General features: G+C 45.9%; 1 protein-coding gene across 3 annotated transcripts in view; it reads left to right on the top strand.

Annotated features, from left to right (window-relative positions):
* Nucleotides 1-13,307, top strand: part of SLC9A1 (solute carrier family 9 member A1) — an 82,122-nt gene extending 68,815 nt beyond the window's left edge. The window contains exons 7-13 of one of the 3 annotated variants that reach the window (XM_048500429.1): nt 363-433; nt 2,088-2,261; nt 3,919-4,033; nt 4,216-4,317; nt 6,037-6,109; nt 7,466-7,508; nt 9,474-9,596. In XM_048500429.1, the coding sequence (XP_048356386.1) occupies nt 363-433; nt 2,088-2,261; nt 3,919-4,033; nt 4,216-4,317; nt 6,037-6,109; nt 7,466-7,479 (549 nt within the window). In that variant the 3' untranslated portion in view covers nt 7,480-7,508; nt 9,474-9,596. Of the gene's footprint in view, nt 1-362; nt 434-2,087; nt 2,262-3,918; nt 4,034-4,215; nt 4,318-6,036; nt 6,110-7,465; nt 7,509-8,503; nt 8,544-9,473 lie in introns of those variants that run through there. The other 2 variants (XM_048500430.1, XM_048500428.1) reach the window with 2 other exon arrangements.
* Nucleotides 13,308-13,953: the final 646 nt, after the last annotated feature.

Genomic DNA, 13,953 nt, shown 5'->3' with positions numbered 1-13,953 from the left:
CTCCAAAGGGCTTTTAGTGGAATTAGGATGGTGCTTTGTTTATTGGCTTTGGTTATTGGCTTTAGTTTCGCACATGTCTCTGGCCTTTTCATTAATTTATTTAAAATATTTCTACGCCCACCACTCTCTCACTTAATCTGTACATTTGGACCATCCATTCTCGATGCAGCAATCCTCAGAGTAGCCAGTGGGCACTGCCAGATGGGGAAGGAATTACCTTTTCCCTGGGTACAAAATTTTATCGGTTAGATATCAGGCAGAGTGCTTTACCACAAGGTTTGACCTTCAATCCCACATTTTTATACAACAGATTAGTAAACAAAAGCATATTTATTCATTTCCTTTCTCCCTTTCCCTTAAAGTTCCTGGATCATCTTTTGACTGGGATTGAGGATATCTGTGGCCACTACGGCCATCACCACTGGAAGGACAAGTAAGTGCTGGGCCAGCAAGGCTGCTGCTTTTGATTACTTTTCTTTTGGGCTGTTTTATCTGTTGGATGGATGGGATGTTTACTGCAAAGAGTGCTGGGAATATCTCTCTGCATCTGGCTGGCATGGCCACAATGAACAGTGGGGTTCACAACACTGCCCCAGCAAGTGTCTGGGTATTTCAGGGATGGTGTGTGAGGAGGCCATTTCTTCTTCCACTTCTCAGTTCCTTGGGTGTGGGAAATTGAGGGCAGGTAATTCCCCACTCTGGGTAAGTAGATGGGAGGCCTGGTGAACAGAGGGATGGGTTTGGCTTCTGTCAGATGTGTTCCTGTGGAAGTGATATGTGTTTGTTCTGTGCCAAAGAGCAAAGGCTCCCTAGTTCCTCCATCAAAGTTTCCTCCTAGTTCCTCGTTAGTATTTCTGCAGGCTCTATTTCTTGGTTACACTAAAGTGTGATGGAGAGGCAGAACTCAGGAACTGGCCTTATATATATATAGCATACCTGAAATTTCACACCTGGCCCAGGTAAAACGCCTTTTTCCTGGCACTCCCTGGTGAAGGACATGCAGCTGCCTGCGTGTAACTGTCACCCTTAGAATGTTTGGGCAGCTTAGAATGTTCGCTCAGATGGCCAGATATGAGCAGTGAAAACAGTACACAGGCATTAACTCGAGTGGAAGTGAAACACATACACACACATACACACGAGGGAGAGGGAAGGGAGGGAGAGGGGGAGGCATGCAAGGGAAGAGAAGTGAGAGAGGGCAGAGAGTGAGGGGTGGCATGCAAGGGAGGGGAGGCAGGGGGCCCAGCGTCTTGATCTGACCCACCCACCCTAGCGGAGGGAAAGGGAAGGGGGGGGGGGGGAGGGGTGGCATGCAAGGGAAGAGAAGTGAGGGAGGGAAGAGAGGGAGGGGTGACATGCAAGGGACGGGAGGGAGGGGCCAGGCACCCTAGATTCCCTGAATACTGCGGTTATAGTTAAGAAAACCAGGCACGTATTACTCAGGAGTAAGCTCGGTACAGCAACCGTGACATACTTTGAATGGCTGCATCGCGCCCCTCAGAGGGTTTCCTCAGAAGCTACCAACCAAACTTACTCCCATGACCAGCCAGCCTAGATGTGTGGGAGGGATGCCTTTCCATCCCCCCCGCCCCCCCCGGAATGTGGGCACACACATCACTGACATCGCACAGTATCAGCCTGCGCGTTTCCATGAGCATGTACTGCTGGCCTCTGCAATTGATTTGCTGCTACTGTTCCTTTCCCATTTCACCACAATAAGCTACAGCAACGTGTGGCCGGGCTCCGCTGGTTGTAAAAACAAAACAAGGCATAAAATGCTTAACTGCGGACTGGATGTACCCGAGAACAAGTAAATTTAATCCATGATCAGTAAGTAACCTTTTACAAGCTCTTCCTCAGGAACTTCCTGAACCACCAACTACTTCTATCTTTGAGAGGGAGCTAAACATTGGCTTTCACTTTTGTGCCTCTTTCATTTTACAAGTTGAAAACCAACCAACAAAAAACGTGGCTTGGGAATGTGTTAACTGAATGGACTGGATTCACAGTAACAGCATTTGATGGCTGTGTGGTTTTTTTTTTCCTGCCTTTCTCTTCCCTTCCCTTGTCATGTCACTTCCCAAAAGGCTGAATCGCTTCAACAAGAAGTATGTCAAGAAGTGCCTGATCTCTGGGGAGAGATCCAAGGAGCCCCAACTGATTGCCTTCTATCACAAGATGGAGATGAAGCAGGCCATCGAGCTAGTGGAGAGTGGGGGCATGGGCAAGATCCCTTCTGCTGTCTCTACGGTCTCCATGCAGTGAGTACCATGTCAGGTGGGGGAGGGACTTTATTCTCTAAGTGGAGGGGGAAGTCCCCTCCTCCCTAGAAACCTGGTGATCCAAAGAAACTGATGCTCAGTATTATGAGTACCTTTTGAGGATACACAGTGTTGCCTGATATAGTGTCTTGAAATCATAACAGCCCTGTAAGGCAGGCCAGGATTGTTGCTATCACCATTAGGGAGCTGGAGCAGGGAAGAAGCAGCTTGCCTAAAGTCATCTTGTAAGTTCACTGGTGAGATTCAGACCAGTGGTCTATTTGGTCCAGCATCCTGTCTCATATAGTGGCCAACCAGTACTCTGGAGGGATAACAAAGAAGACAGAGGCAAAGGCATTCCCCTGCTGTTGCCTCCTGTTGACAGTGGTTTCTTCCTGGTTGACAGTGGTTGACTGCCTCTGGATATGGATGTACTTTATAGTCAGCATGGGTAGTAGCTACTCATAGACCTATCCTCCATGAATCTACCTAATCTCCTTTTGAGGTTGACAACACCTGTGGTCGTCACTACATCCTCTGACAGCAAACACCACATTTTAATCAAGCATTATAGAAGGGGGTTTTTTTTGGGTCTACCTGGAATCTGTTGCCCATCACCTTCCCTGGATGCTTTTGAGTTCTAGTATTTTGGGAGAGGAAGAAAAAGTTAGTCCACACTCTGCACCCTAGTCCTACCTTGTTTCCCCGAAAATAAGACCTATCCCAAAAATAAGCCCTAGCATGATTTTTTGGGGGATTTTTGGAGGTTGCTTGAAATATAAGCCCTACTCCAAAAATAAGCCCTAGTTACAGATTCCCCGGTGCAACTGATCTGGCCACATGGGGGTTCAAAATCATGGAAAAAATAAGACATCCCCTGAAAATAAGCCCTAACTCACCTTTTGGAGCAAAAATTAATATAAGACCCTGTCTTATTTTCGGGGAAACATGGTAGTCACTTAGCCACTGTGCTATACCAGCCATGTACAGAACTTGGCATCCTGGAACCAGACAGGATGCATCCAGAGGCAGAAGAATGGCAGGGCAGCCACCCCTGATGAGTTGTAGTGATTCTTTAATTTACCCTCCAAAAACTTGCATTCATTGTTCAGCTGGCCAAATGTAGAGCACTGCTTTGCAGAATCAGAAGCTCTGAAGCTGAAGCAGGAATGAGAAATGGGACGGATCCCGAGGATGGTACTTGCAAGCCACAGGCCTCACCTGGGCCAGCGGAGGTTGAACGTCACTCCATGTACAAGTCTAGAAGGATTCTTTCTAATCAGGGCTCCCAGGTTTTCCAGGGCACCTATCAGTTTTCTGGTCAGCATGGCCAATTGGCCATGCTGGTAGGGGCTGATGGGAATTGTAGTTCCTGAACATCTGGAGAGCCGCAGGTTCCCTACCCGTGTTCTAACCCCTAAGGTTGAATTGGCTAGGCCAGGGGTAGGGAACCTGCGGCTCTCCAGATGTTCAGGAACTACAATTCCCATCAGCCTCTGTCAGCATGGCAAATTGGCCATGCTGGTAGGGGCTGATGGGAATTGCAGTTCCTGAACATCTGGAGAGCCGCAGGTTCCCTACCCCTGGGCTAGGCACTCCATGAAGGTTGACTCTGTGGCCCAAATCTCTGAGGCATTTTTGTTCTTAAAATCCCCAGGAACATCAACCCAAAAGCCTTGCCTGTGGAACGTATCCTTCCAGCACTCTCTAAAGACAAAGAGGAGGAAATCCGGAAAATCTTGCGCACCAATTTGCAGAAAACCAGGCAGAGGGTAAGAATGGGGTGTGTGTGGGTGTGTCCCTTAGCACTCGTGGATTGAACATTTCAAAAGGTCAGAGCGACATCCAGCATTCTGATTCTCTAGCTCTCTCCCCTTTTCAGGGCTAACTCTCACAACAGAAATTTACCAAAACAAATTAGGCATGTACGTTAATCTCTTGTGTTCATGTGCAGCTACGATCGTACAACCGGCACACCTTGGTGGCAGACCCTTATGAAGAAGCATGGAACCAAATGTTGCTGAGGAGGCAGAAGGTTCGGCAGCTGGAACAGAAGGTGTGCCTGGGGGAGATGCCAATGGGAGTGGTTCCAGATACACAGATGGTGTAAAAAACAGCCCAAAAGACCAGGAGGGGATAAAATGGGGAAGAGAGGACTGTTTGTGTGGTCCTGAGCTCCTTGGGGGATGCGTGGGATAAAAATGTATTTAAGAACATGAGAAGAGTCTGCTGGGTCAGTGGTCAAACTAGTGCACAATCCTGTTTCACACGGTGGCTAACTAATTGCCCTGGAGGGCCAAATGAACAGCATAAAGGCCTCTGCTGCCTCCCAGAATTGGAGGCTCCCTTCAGTCACTGTGGAGCCAGTGGTAGATCTACCCTCTGTGAATCCATCTCATCCCCTTTTAAAGCCATCTATGTTCCAGGCTATCCCTATCCACTGGCAGCGAAGTCCACAGTTTAGTGACTCGTTGAGTTAAGGGCTTATTTCTTTTCGCTGTGCTGAACCCTTTTCCCATCAATGTCTTTGGATGCTTCTCAGTTCTAATATAGGAGAGGGAGAACAAGCTCCCTCTATCCGCTTCCTTTACCCCATGCATAATTTTGAAAACTTTTACCATGTCTCTCCTTTTCAACTGAAAAGTCCCAGGTTGTCCAGCCCCTGGTCATCTTGGTTGCTGCCTTCTGTAATCTCCCAGCTCTGCAGTATGCTCTTCGAGATAGGCTGACCAGAACTGTACTCATTATTCCAAACGAGGCTGCAACATAGATCTATACAAGGACATCGCAATATTTGCTACTTCTCAGTTCCTTTCTTAATAATCCCCAACAGAGCTTGCCTTTTTCACCACTGCAGAACAGTGGACCAGCTTTTTCACTGAGATATCCATTACAGCCCTAAGACCTCTTTCAGTCTCTGTCTCATCCAGTTCAGACCCCATCAGCATATGTTTAAAATTCAGACTTGAGAGATAGGTTGTTTGTTTTTCCTTAATTTACAACTTAAAAGTCTGCAGAAACCCTGTCCTTTGTGCAGGTGGCTCCATTTTGCTATCCCACTGATAGGCATTCAGTTTCTCTGATAATAACCAACCCTTTAAGTAGAATCTGGAAGCAACAGTCTGTCCCTTGTCTAAATTTAGGAACTACTTCCCTATGGATTTCCCCCAGCTGAGCGCCACTTGAACTTCTTCCACAAAAATCCAGCGCATTGCAAGGAACTCTGGGGCATGTCCTAGGGGACACATGGGGTACTGGCTGTCATTCTCAGCTCACAGCATACACCTTGGAGGACATTCAGCACGCTCTTGTGGGCCAATATAGGTAGCAATCAGCAAACTTTCTTTTGAGGAAGCTTGTTTGCCTGAACTGAATTTCACTGAAGATCATGTGATGAGCTTCTATGGAAGCCCAGGATTTTCCAGTTTGAAAAGCTACAAGAAGCTTAGACAAATTCAAACCCATACGTGGCTTTTAGCCATAATTGTTAAGATGCACAGAATTCTGGGTTCTGTGAAGCAATAAAAAGCTTTGGCCTCTGTGCCCAGCTTATAGTCCCAGAAGTATCTGGTTGCCACTGTGAGAAATGGGATGTGTTGGAGTTTTTTCCCTGTGGCCAGTGCAGTTGAGCCAGAGGAAAAGAGTGGGCTTTATGGAAGGCAGCCATTTTAAAGGGGGGAAAAGGGTGAGTTTTTGTATCACAGAGATATGACAAGAGACTAATGATGGAGAAGCTTTTGGGATCTTTTCAGGAATGAATTCTTCTTTTTTTTAGATGAACAACTACCTAACAGTCCCGACTCACAAAATTGATTCGCCGACTATGTCAAGGGCACGGATTGGTTCAGGTAAGGAGAGGTGGCTGCTTCCATGTCCAGAGATTAGAAACTGATGACCTGGCAAAGTTGGGGTGTGTGTGTGGTGCAGAGCACAGCTGTTGCTGCTGCTGCTATTTGCCCCGGTTAGTTGTGCCTCCATAGGTTTTGCATTAATAATGTTGTTTCATTTAACTAAAAGGTTTTCTCCCCAACTCCCAGCAGTGTCTTGAAACAGTTTCCAAACAGCAATTAAAACAAGGAACTAGCATGACACAGGCCAAGGTGAACTGGATCATGTTAAAACTGGAATAATAGCAATTAAGTATTCGAAACTGTTTTAAAATACACCTTTCTAAACCAATAGAAAAATCACAGGACCCAAATAACTGCAATAGAAAACAGATATGAACCAATCCCTATAATGAGTGAGGAACTGAAAATTAATCAGGCTAGAAGAGAGAAAGCAAGCGGTATCCAAAAGTAGCAAACTCCAAGGTTTTCTTCTTTTGTTTCTTGGGGCCTAAAGCTCAGAAGTATGAACTGATCAGTAGTGAGAGTTTCATAACTGAGGTGCCACAACAGATAAGGTCCTGTTCTTTGTTCTCATCCCCTCTCCATTTCAGTAAGTGGGGGCACATTCCACACAGTCTCAGCTCAAGATCTCCACAGCCCACTATTTGAGGTGCTGTGGCAGAGGTGTATGTCTGAATGATACATGAGGTTGATCCTTGGCAGTTCTTGGCAGAGAAAGGGTGGGCATGACAGTTTGCTAGCTTTTGAGTTATCCAGATCTCTTCAGGTTGAATTTTAAGGGTGGGGAAGAGAAATAAGATGATTCAGGTCACAAATGTAAGGCAATGTCAGTGAGCACAGTTTTGTCAAAACATAAACAGTGGATGCCTGGTTTAAGCATTATTTTTTATTATTTCTTTCAAAATATATATGCTACCTTTGGATGCTCAGAATGTCCATGGGGCATTCTTGTATCTCAAATGTGTTTTTACATTGCTGACATTGTGTCAGCTGAGGAATATGGAGCCATAGGGAGCATAGATAAGGCAGCAGAGAGGGCTTGAAAAAAGCCAAACACCTTCAATCCCTGGTCGGCCAATCCAGACCACAGTGGCACAGCTAAGCAGAGAAGTGAACACAGTGTGCTGCTATCTAAGTGGTGTCTGCAGAACAGATAAATCAGATGAAGTGAACTAAGTCACAGTCACTAGCCTATCGAGACTGAATGAATGATTTCTCCTAATACTAAACATCCCACTTAGATAATGTAACTTACCCATCTGGATACCCCAAGGTGCAGGAGGGCCAAACAGGTCTTGTGAAGAATTGTTCTCCTGTTAGTGTTGCTTTGTCCTTTCTTTCTTTCTTTATTAGACCCCTGCATATAAATAGGACTGCAGCTTCTCATCCTGGGCAGGTAATGGAACCAAAGCTGTCTCACCCCTGTTATGATTCATACGAGCCCGCTACTTTTCCCTGAGACAGTAGTAAAACTTTCCCAATTAGCTGTCTGTACCCACAAGATTCCACCTCTCTCCCTCTCCCTGGCCCTTTTGTGGTCCCCGTGAGATTGTGTGTCCTCTTTTACTGATGTTCTCCAGTACACTGTACACTGTACACTGAGGCATGCTCTTGTGCTTTCAGCATGCTGTGGTAAATTCAAGTGTCTTGAGAGTCCAGGCACAAGGTTGCCTGTTGAGTCTCATCATGATTTACTGCTCTGATGTTTACTATTTTCAACCTGCTTCCTCTAGGGGGCAGGGTTCTGCTGGTTCTACCTATTCTACTGTGCCTTTGCATCAAATGAGGTTGAATAATTCAGCAGGAAAGCAATGGAATTGTCCACCCCAGAGTTCTGTCTCCTGCAGAAATTTTGAGGTATTGAGATCCAGGGGGAAAGCACTACCCCTTCACTGGAAGGGAGAGGAGAAACCTCCACAAAGAAACCAGAACCTAAAGGCAGAGTATCCAAATGTTTCCATTTATTTGTTCAGACTACATAGTGATAAAATTTAACTGCATACAACTATAATGGCCTGGATTCTGTCAATTCTCCTGCTTCCGCTGGTCTCATGGGATAAAATACTAGAAAACAGGAGAAAGGTGGCTTTACTCTACATTTCGATGTAATACCGTCTGTTAAAAGGTCTAGAGATTTTTTTGAGACTGAGCATTTAGTAAGAGGATCCAGGGTATCTATCTGAGGGGGTTGTGACCATTAGGTGTTACAGCCCTGACCTTCCACTTGGAAAGAAGCAACCCATTCATGCCAAAAGGGAAGTGCACCTTTCCAAGGCTGGTAATTCTAGGACAGGGCCTGAAGCCTCTTGGACAGCCACTTAGCTGAAGTTAAGTCTAGGCCTGTCTGTCTGTCTAGTACAGTTCTATTCTGCACTTTTTTTCCCTGAGGAGCTTAGGGTGGCATGCTTGGCTGTCTCGCCTCCATTACCTCTCTCCACAACCCTGCAAGGTAGGTTATGCTAACAGAATGTGACTGCTCCAAGTCACCCAACATGCTAATGGTGAGGTGGGGATTTGATTCCAGCTCTTCTGAATCATAGTTCAACAAGCTAACTGCTGCACTTCACTGGTCCAGTCAGTGCCTGAGTGGGAGAAGCCCTGGGAACTCTATTGTAGTTTTGTTAGGTAGTATGACTTTTTAGATTCAAAGCAATAGTGTACAACACTCACAGTGATAATAGTTGGGATTGCTGGTGATTAGGAACGGTTGGACTAGGGAGGACCTCACTATGACTGGACCTGAGAGCTGTCACTCTCTCTGTCTTACCTACTTCACAGGGTTGCTGTGAGGATAAAATGAGAGGGAAAGGCCACAAGGGTGGAAGGTAGGAAAGGACAAAACTGTGATTGGCGGATTTTTAAAGTTTATTTACAATATTCATAGGCTGCCTTTCTCACTTGGACTCAAGGCGGATTGCACAGTCAGTACAACTGAGACATTTAATAAACAATGCAACAGGATTAGGATTGTAGAACTGACCAGATATCCAAAAACAGAACTGAAGCAAAGCACAAGTATTAACATCATACATTACATTATGTAAAATTTCATAGAAGGATCCTGGTTTCAACAAGCTATACATAGTAGAATAGACCATAATAGTCCATAATTTTTTCCAAGTAACTCTGAGTCATTTAATCTAGTGCAAGTCTGTTTGAAAGTTTTTTAAATGATAGGTAGGATATCCACCGAGCAAAAATCAATAAGTGAAATAATTTCTGACTCTTAAGTCCCCAAGAGCAGATGTTTTCAGTTTGTAAGAGTGAGCCCTGCCTCCAAGGTTAGCTGTGTAGTGTTTGGGAGAGGCTGATGTGGCCGTCCGTGTCCTTCAGCATGTCTTGTCATTCTTTCCTCTTCCAGACCCTCTGGCATATGACCCCAAGCCAGACTCAGAAAACCTCCCCATCATCACTATTGACCCTGCTTCACCGCAGTCTCCAGAGTCTGTTGACTTGGTGAATGAGACACTGAAAAGGATGAGCCACCTCCCACCGTCCCCAGAGGAAGACGAGGACGAGGAAGGGTTGATGATGCGGCCCAAGGAGCCTTCCTCACCTGGGACAGATGACGTGTTCACCCCGGGAGCCAACGACAGCCCCAGCAACCAGCGAATGATGCGATGCCTGAGTGACCCTGGGCCCAGGCCAGACCCTGAGGAAGGGGACCCCTTCATTCCAAAAGGGCAGTGAGGGCTAGATGCACTACTAGATCCAGCCTGTAGGGGGAGCTTCCTGCACATTCTCATACAGGCTCTCCCTTTCCTCTGTCCGGTTCTGCTCCCAACCCAACCCCCCCCAACCCCGCTCTTCATTTTGGAGCCTGCAGTTCTTTGTTGGGAGGTTTGGAACATGCCTAGCTAGCTGAGCTCTTTTGCTGAGAAAGCAACAGTCATGGTGGCTGTCAAGATTCTTTCGCCTGGGGGGAAAAGAGCCAGTGCTCCCCCTTCTGGGTCAGGGCTATGCTTTGACCATGGCCTTGTCCCCTCCCAGAGTGCCAAGAGATGGCTTTCCTTTGGGCACCTGAAACCTCCGTTTGCATTTCAGAAAACCTCATTCTTCCCTCCCAGAAGCTGAGGAGATGCTGGTTCAGTTTGTGTTCAGAGCAGTGTTGCCTATAGATGGATGGCGTATCATATCTGTCAGCTACCCTTTTGCATTCTCATGAAAATGTGTCTGACACTAAAGGGGAAGCTGGTGCCTTGTGGGATTCTAACAGATCTCCTGCTGTTCTGCTAAATGAAACCTCTGAGCCAAAGTTTGAAAGTTGAGGATTGGAGCACTACTGATTCAGAGAGATGTTTTGGGCATAGGGCATCTCAACGTTGCCTGGTGCCTCCGTTCCCTACCAAGCCAAATGTCACTTTTTCTGAAAATTCGGGTTTTTAGCCTCGGTGATGATCAGGGATGCCCTAAGCTTTAAGGTGTACTGAAGAGAAACCTGATTTCACCGAGCCATAGAAAAGTTCATTTTGCTTTTCAATGCTTTGTACTTGATACTCACCTTCATTTTGTCTTCATTTGTTCATTGAGCCATTTGTTCCCACAAAGGGTGCTCTGGGCATAGAGGACTGACCTTGCGCCAGATTCAGATGAGGCTGTGCTAAGTTGCCTGTCCTCGGCACACCCCCCCCCCCCCCCCCCGGCCCCAACCCCACTCTTATCTGTATTCACCCGGCTGTAGTCACAAGCAAACCATGCACAAGAAACATTCTCTCTTCTATTTTGCTTCTGCACGTATTCCCCCTTCTCTGGAATTAGTCTACTTTTTCCTGTAGAATTCTTTTTTCTATATACACACTAGAGCATTTCGTTGACCAAAGATTTAATCAGCAGTTGTATATATAGAGTTAATGGGATTGGATGGGTTTTTTGTTGTTTGTTTCTCTTTGTTTTTAAACAGGGTATATGTTTCTTAAAATGGTGAGTTAAATTATTCCACAGGGGGCATTTAATGTCTGTGAAAAAAATACAGACACACAAACAACCTGTTCCATTCTGGGCAGAAAATTGCTTGTACACATGCACACATACCAGAGGAAAAGGCTTTAATTGTTATTTTGCTGCTTAGAAATTAAACGTCTGATATGGCAGGATTGCAGGGCTGACTTTACCTTTAGCAACAGCTTTGGTGGAAAAGACTGGGACCTTGCTGGGATTCACCCTTCCCACAGACACTCTGGTCTCAGAACAGCACCCTAGCCACTGGCTTCTGACCAGTTGTTCTGCCTGCCTGCTAGACTCTGCTCTCCTGCCGGCCTTGTTTGTCCATCATACACTCCTGCACTTGGGCATTGCCCTTCTGTATGAGACGCTAGGGTAATGATGGTGACCCTATGACACGTGTGTCAAAAGACACATGCCATAACACGTTGGCTGACATGCCAGCATTCACTTTGGCTGACAATTCTTCTCCCTGTTTGAATTTGAGTCATTTTTGTAGTTGACATTTCTTTATGTGATACATAGCAACACACATCATTGGACTGTATTTTTCAAATGAATTAATGTGTAAGGAATTGTTTCTCTTTTGTTTGGGATGGTGGTGATATGCCAGCAGACCTGTTAGGCATCTTCCAAATTTTTGACACACTGAGCCCAAAAGGTTCGCCATCACTGCACTAAGGTCTCCAGGCTATTTTCCTTTGCTTTTCAAAGAAAATCCTCTTTTCCTTCGTCTACCACTCTGTGCATCTGTAAGTACTGCATTGTTATCCTGGCCTAGAAACCTTTTTCTCTCTCCCCACCAAGCTGCATCTTCAGATGGAGCACCCTCCCCCACCCACACCCCAGGCTTCTTCAAGAGCCACTATTCTGTTCCAGAATGGGCTTTACAAGGAATAGCAAGGCTTGAGTTTGTGGCAGTTTTGGGAGAGGAGATGATAGGCAAAGCTAGGTGGATAAGTTTCAAATGCACATGGTAAAATGTGGGCATCTAATAGGAAACTAGCCTCTTGGAGAGAGTGGATCTAGCACAGCTTTCTCTTTGACATCAGTTTTTCTGCTATGCATATCTGTTCCCCCTGGCCTATGGGAAGAAGCATGAATTCATGCCATATCCTCCACCAGCAGTTTGAAGTGAAGCAGCCATGAACAGTGTTGAGAGCCTGTGTTCTGCAGCCTATTTAGCCTAGAGGTTACTGGCTGTATGTGGCGAGGACTCCTTGGTGCTAACGCCTGAAGGGACAGAGAGAGAGAGGCTAGAACGAGATTAAATTCTAGGAGGTTGTTTTTTTCTATACACATAGAAAGCACTATCTAAAGCATTAGCTCTCCTAAAGAGGTTTGAATCCCTAGTTCAGGGGTGTCCAACTCTGGCACTTCAGATGTTCATGGACTACAATGGAATTGTAGTCCATGAACATTTGAAGCGCTAGAGTTGGACACCTCTGCCCTAGTTCTTTTGATCCTGGCTTCTACCCTACACTGGAACACACCACATCTGGGTCTAGTTATTTTGAAATGTGCTATTTTTTTGTTAAGGAAAGGTATGCGTGCACACGTGTGTATGTAAGTGGCAAGCGGGAAAGAGGCTGTGTCTGTTTTAATATCGGTTCTGCACTTTAGACAACAGTTGATGACTGTTGTGAGTCCAGAGATTAGAAAATCATTTTGAAGACTGCACTCTCAATAGAGCTGTTCTGGTGCCTGCTGAATTTTTGCTGGTAGCCTCCCTCCCCCTGCCCCACTGAAGGGGGCATGTCCCTCCTCTGCCCCTGTGCGCCGTGCCTTTTTAGCCATACAGTGTCTGCCTGCGCAAAATGGTGTTGTGATTTGCCGCTCTGTACATCTGGCAACCTCGGGGTCCCTGGCTTGGAAAGGCCAGGCTTAGCCTACCAATGGCTCTGTGTGTGCCTCTTTAGTCTTTCATCCAAATAGTGACTCTCCTCCCTCCCGCCAGCACATGTGTCCCACCAGTGGGGAAGAGCTGCGAACAGTGCAGGTAAGGCCGGGGAGGAAGTGGCGCTCATTTTGGGGTGGGTGGGTATGCCAATACAACTCTGAGCTGTTTGTGTAAACTTGGGCCTTTCTGTAGCTCTTCTCTTCGGGCAGAGCGGAGGTAGTCTGTATGCTTTTCATGTATAATGCTCTGTCTCCGGCAGGAGCGGTTAAAGCAATGAAAAACTATTGTATAAAAATATGTGTAAAGAGAGTCTTTTTACATACAAATTCTAATAAATAAATGTTTTAATTTTTAGTGGCTTGTGAGCAGTTTCTCCACCCCTCTCCCAGTCCTATCCCTTGCCTCTCATTTTAACAGTATTGCTCCACCTGCCATTCCGGTGAATGTTGCTGAAACATTAGCCTTTGGGTTATTGGTTTTTTTAGACTGGAAGGTTGATTCTGGGGTCTTTTTGGCATCATCTTGAGACCATTTCTTCAATGTAACACTAACAGAAATGAGATCACACTGAAACCAACAAAGACAATTTCTTGCCACCAGAAAGCAGCATCAAAGAGGCTTGGCAGCCTTCACTAGGGAGACTCGCTTAGAGGGAATTGAGCACAGAGTTTCCCCAGTTACTTAAAGGGACAGGAAGGCTTATTACTTCCCCTGATGTGCATGTTTTGTCTGTTCTAACCAATTAGTTACTGCTCAGACTGGTTTTGTAGCTGTCAGTAGAGCTTCTGGAAATTTTTTTTTAAAAGGCTCAACTGTCTGTACAGCTTTGGTACACCATATATATGTATGCGGTTATTGCAAGCAGCTATTGGGCAGTTCCTGTGATTTCATCGGTAATGTATTTTCCCTCCCAGCTATATTTGGCACCATGTTCCAATATGTGTATGTATTCACCATTATATCTATTTTGACAGAAGGAAAAGAAATGAATTCACTACTT

Source organism: Sphaerodactylus townsendi, linkage group LG06 (genome assembly GCF_021028975.2).
Source record: "Sphaerodactylus townsendi isolate TG3544 linkage group LG06, MPM_Stown_v2.3, whole genome shotgun sequence".
NCBI lineage: Eukaryota > Metazoa > Chordata > Lepidosauria > Squamata > Sphaerodactylidae > Sphaerodactylus > Sphaerodactylus townsendi.
This window is presented reverse-complemented; position numbering and strand designations above follow the sequence as displayed.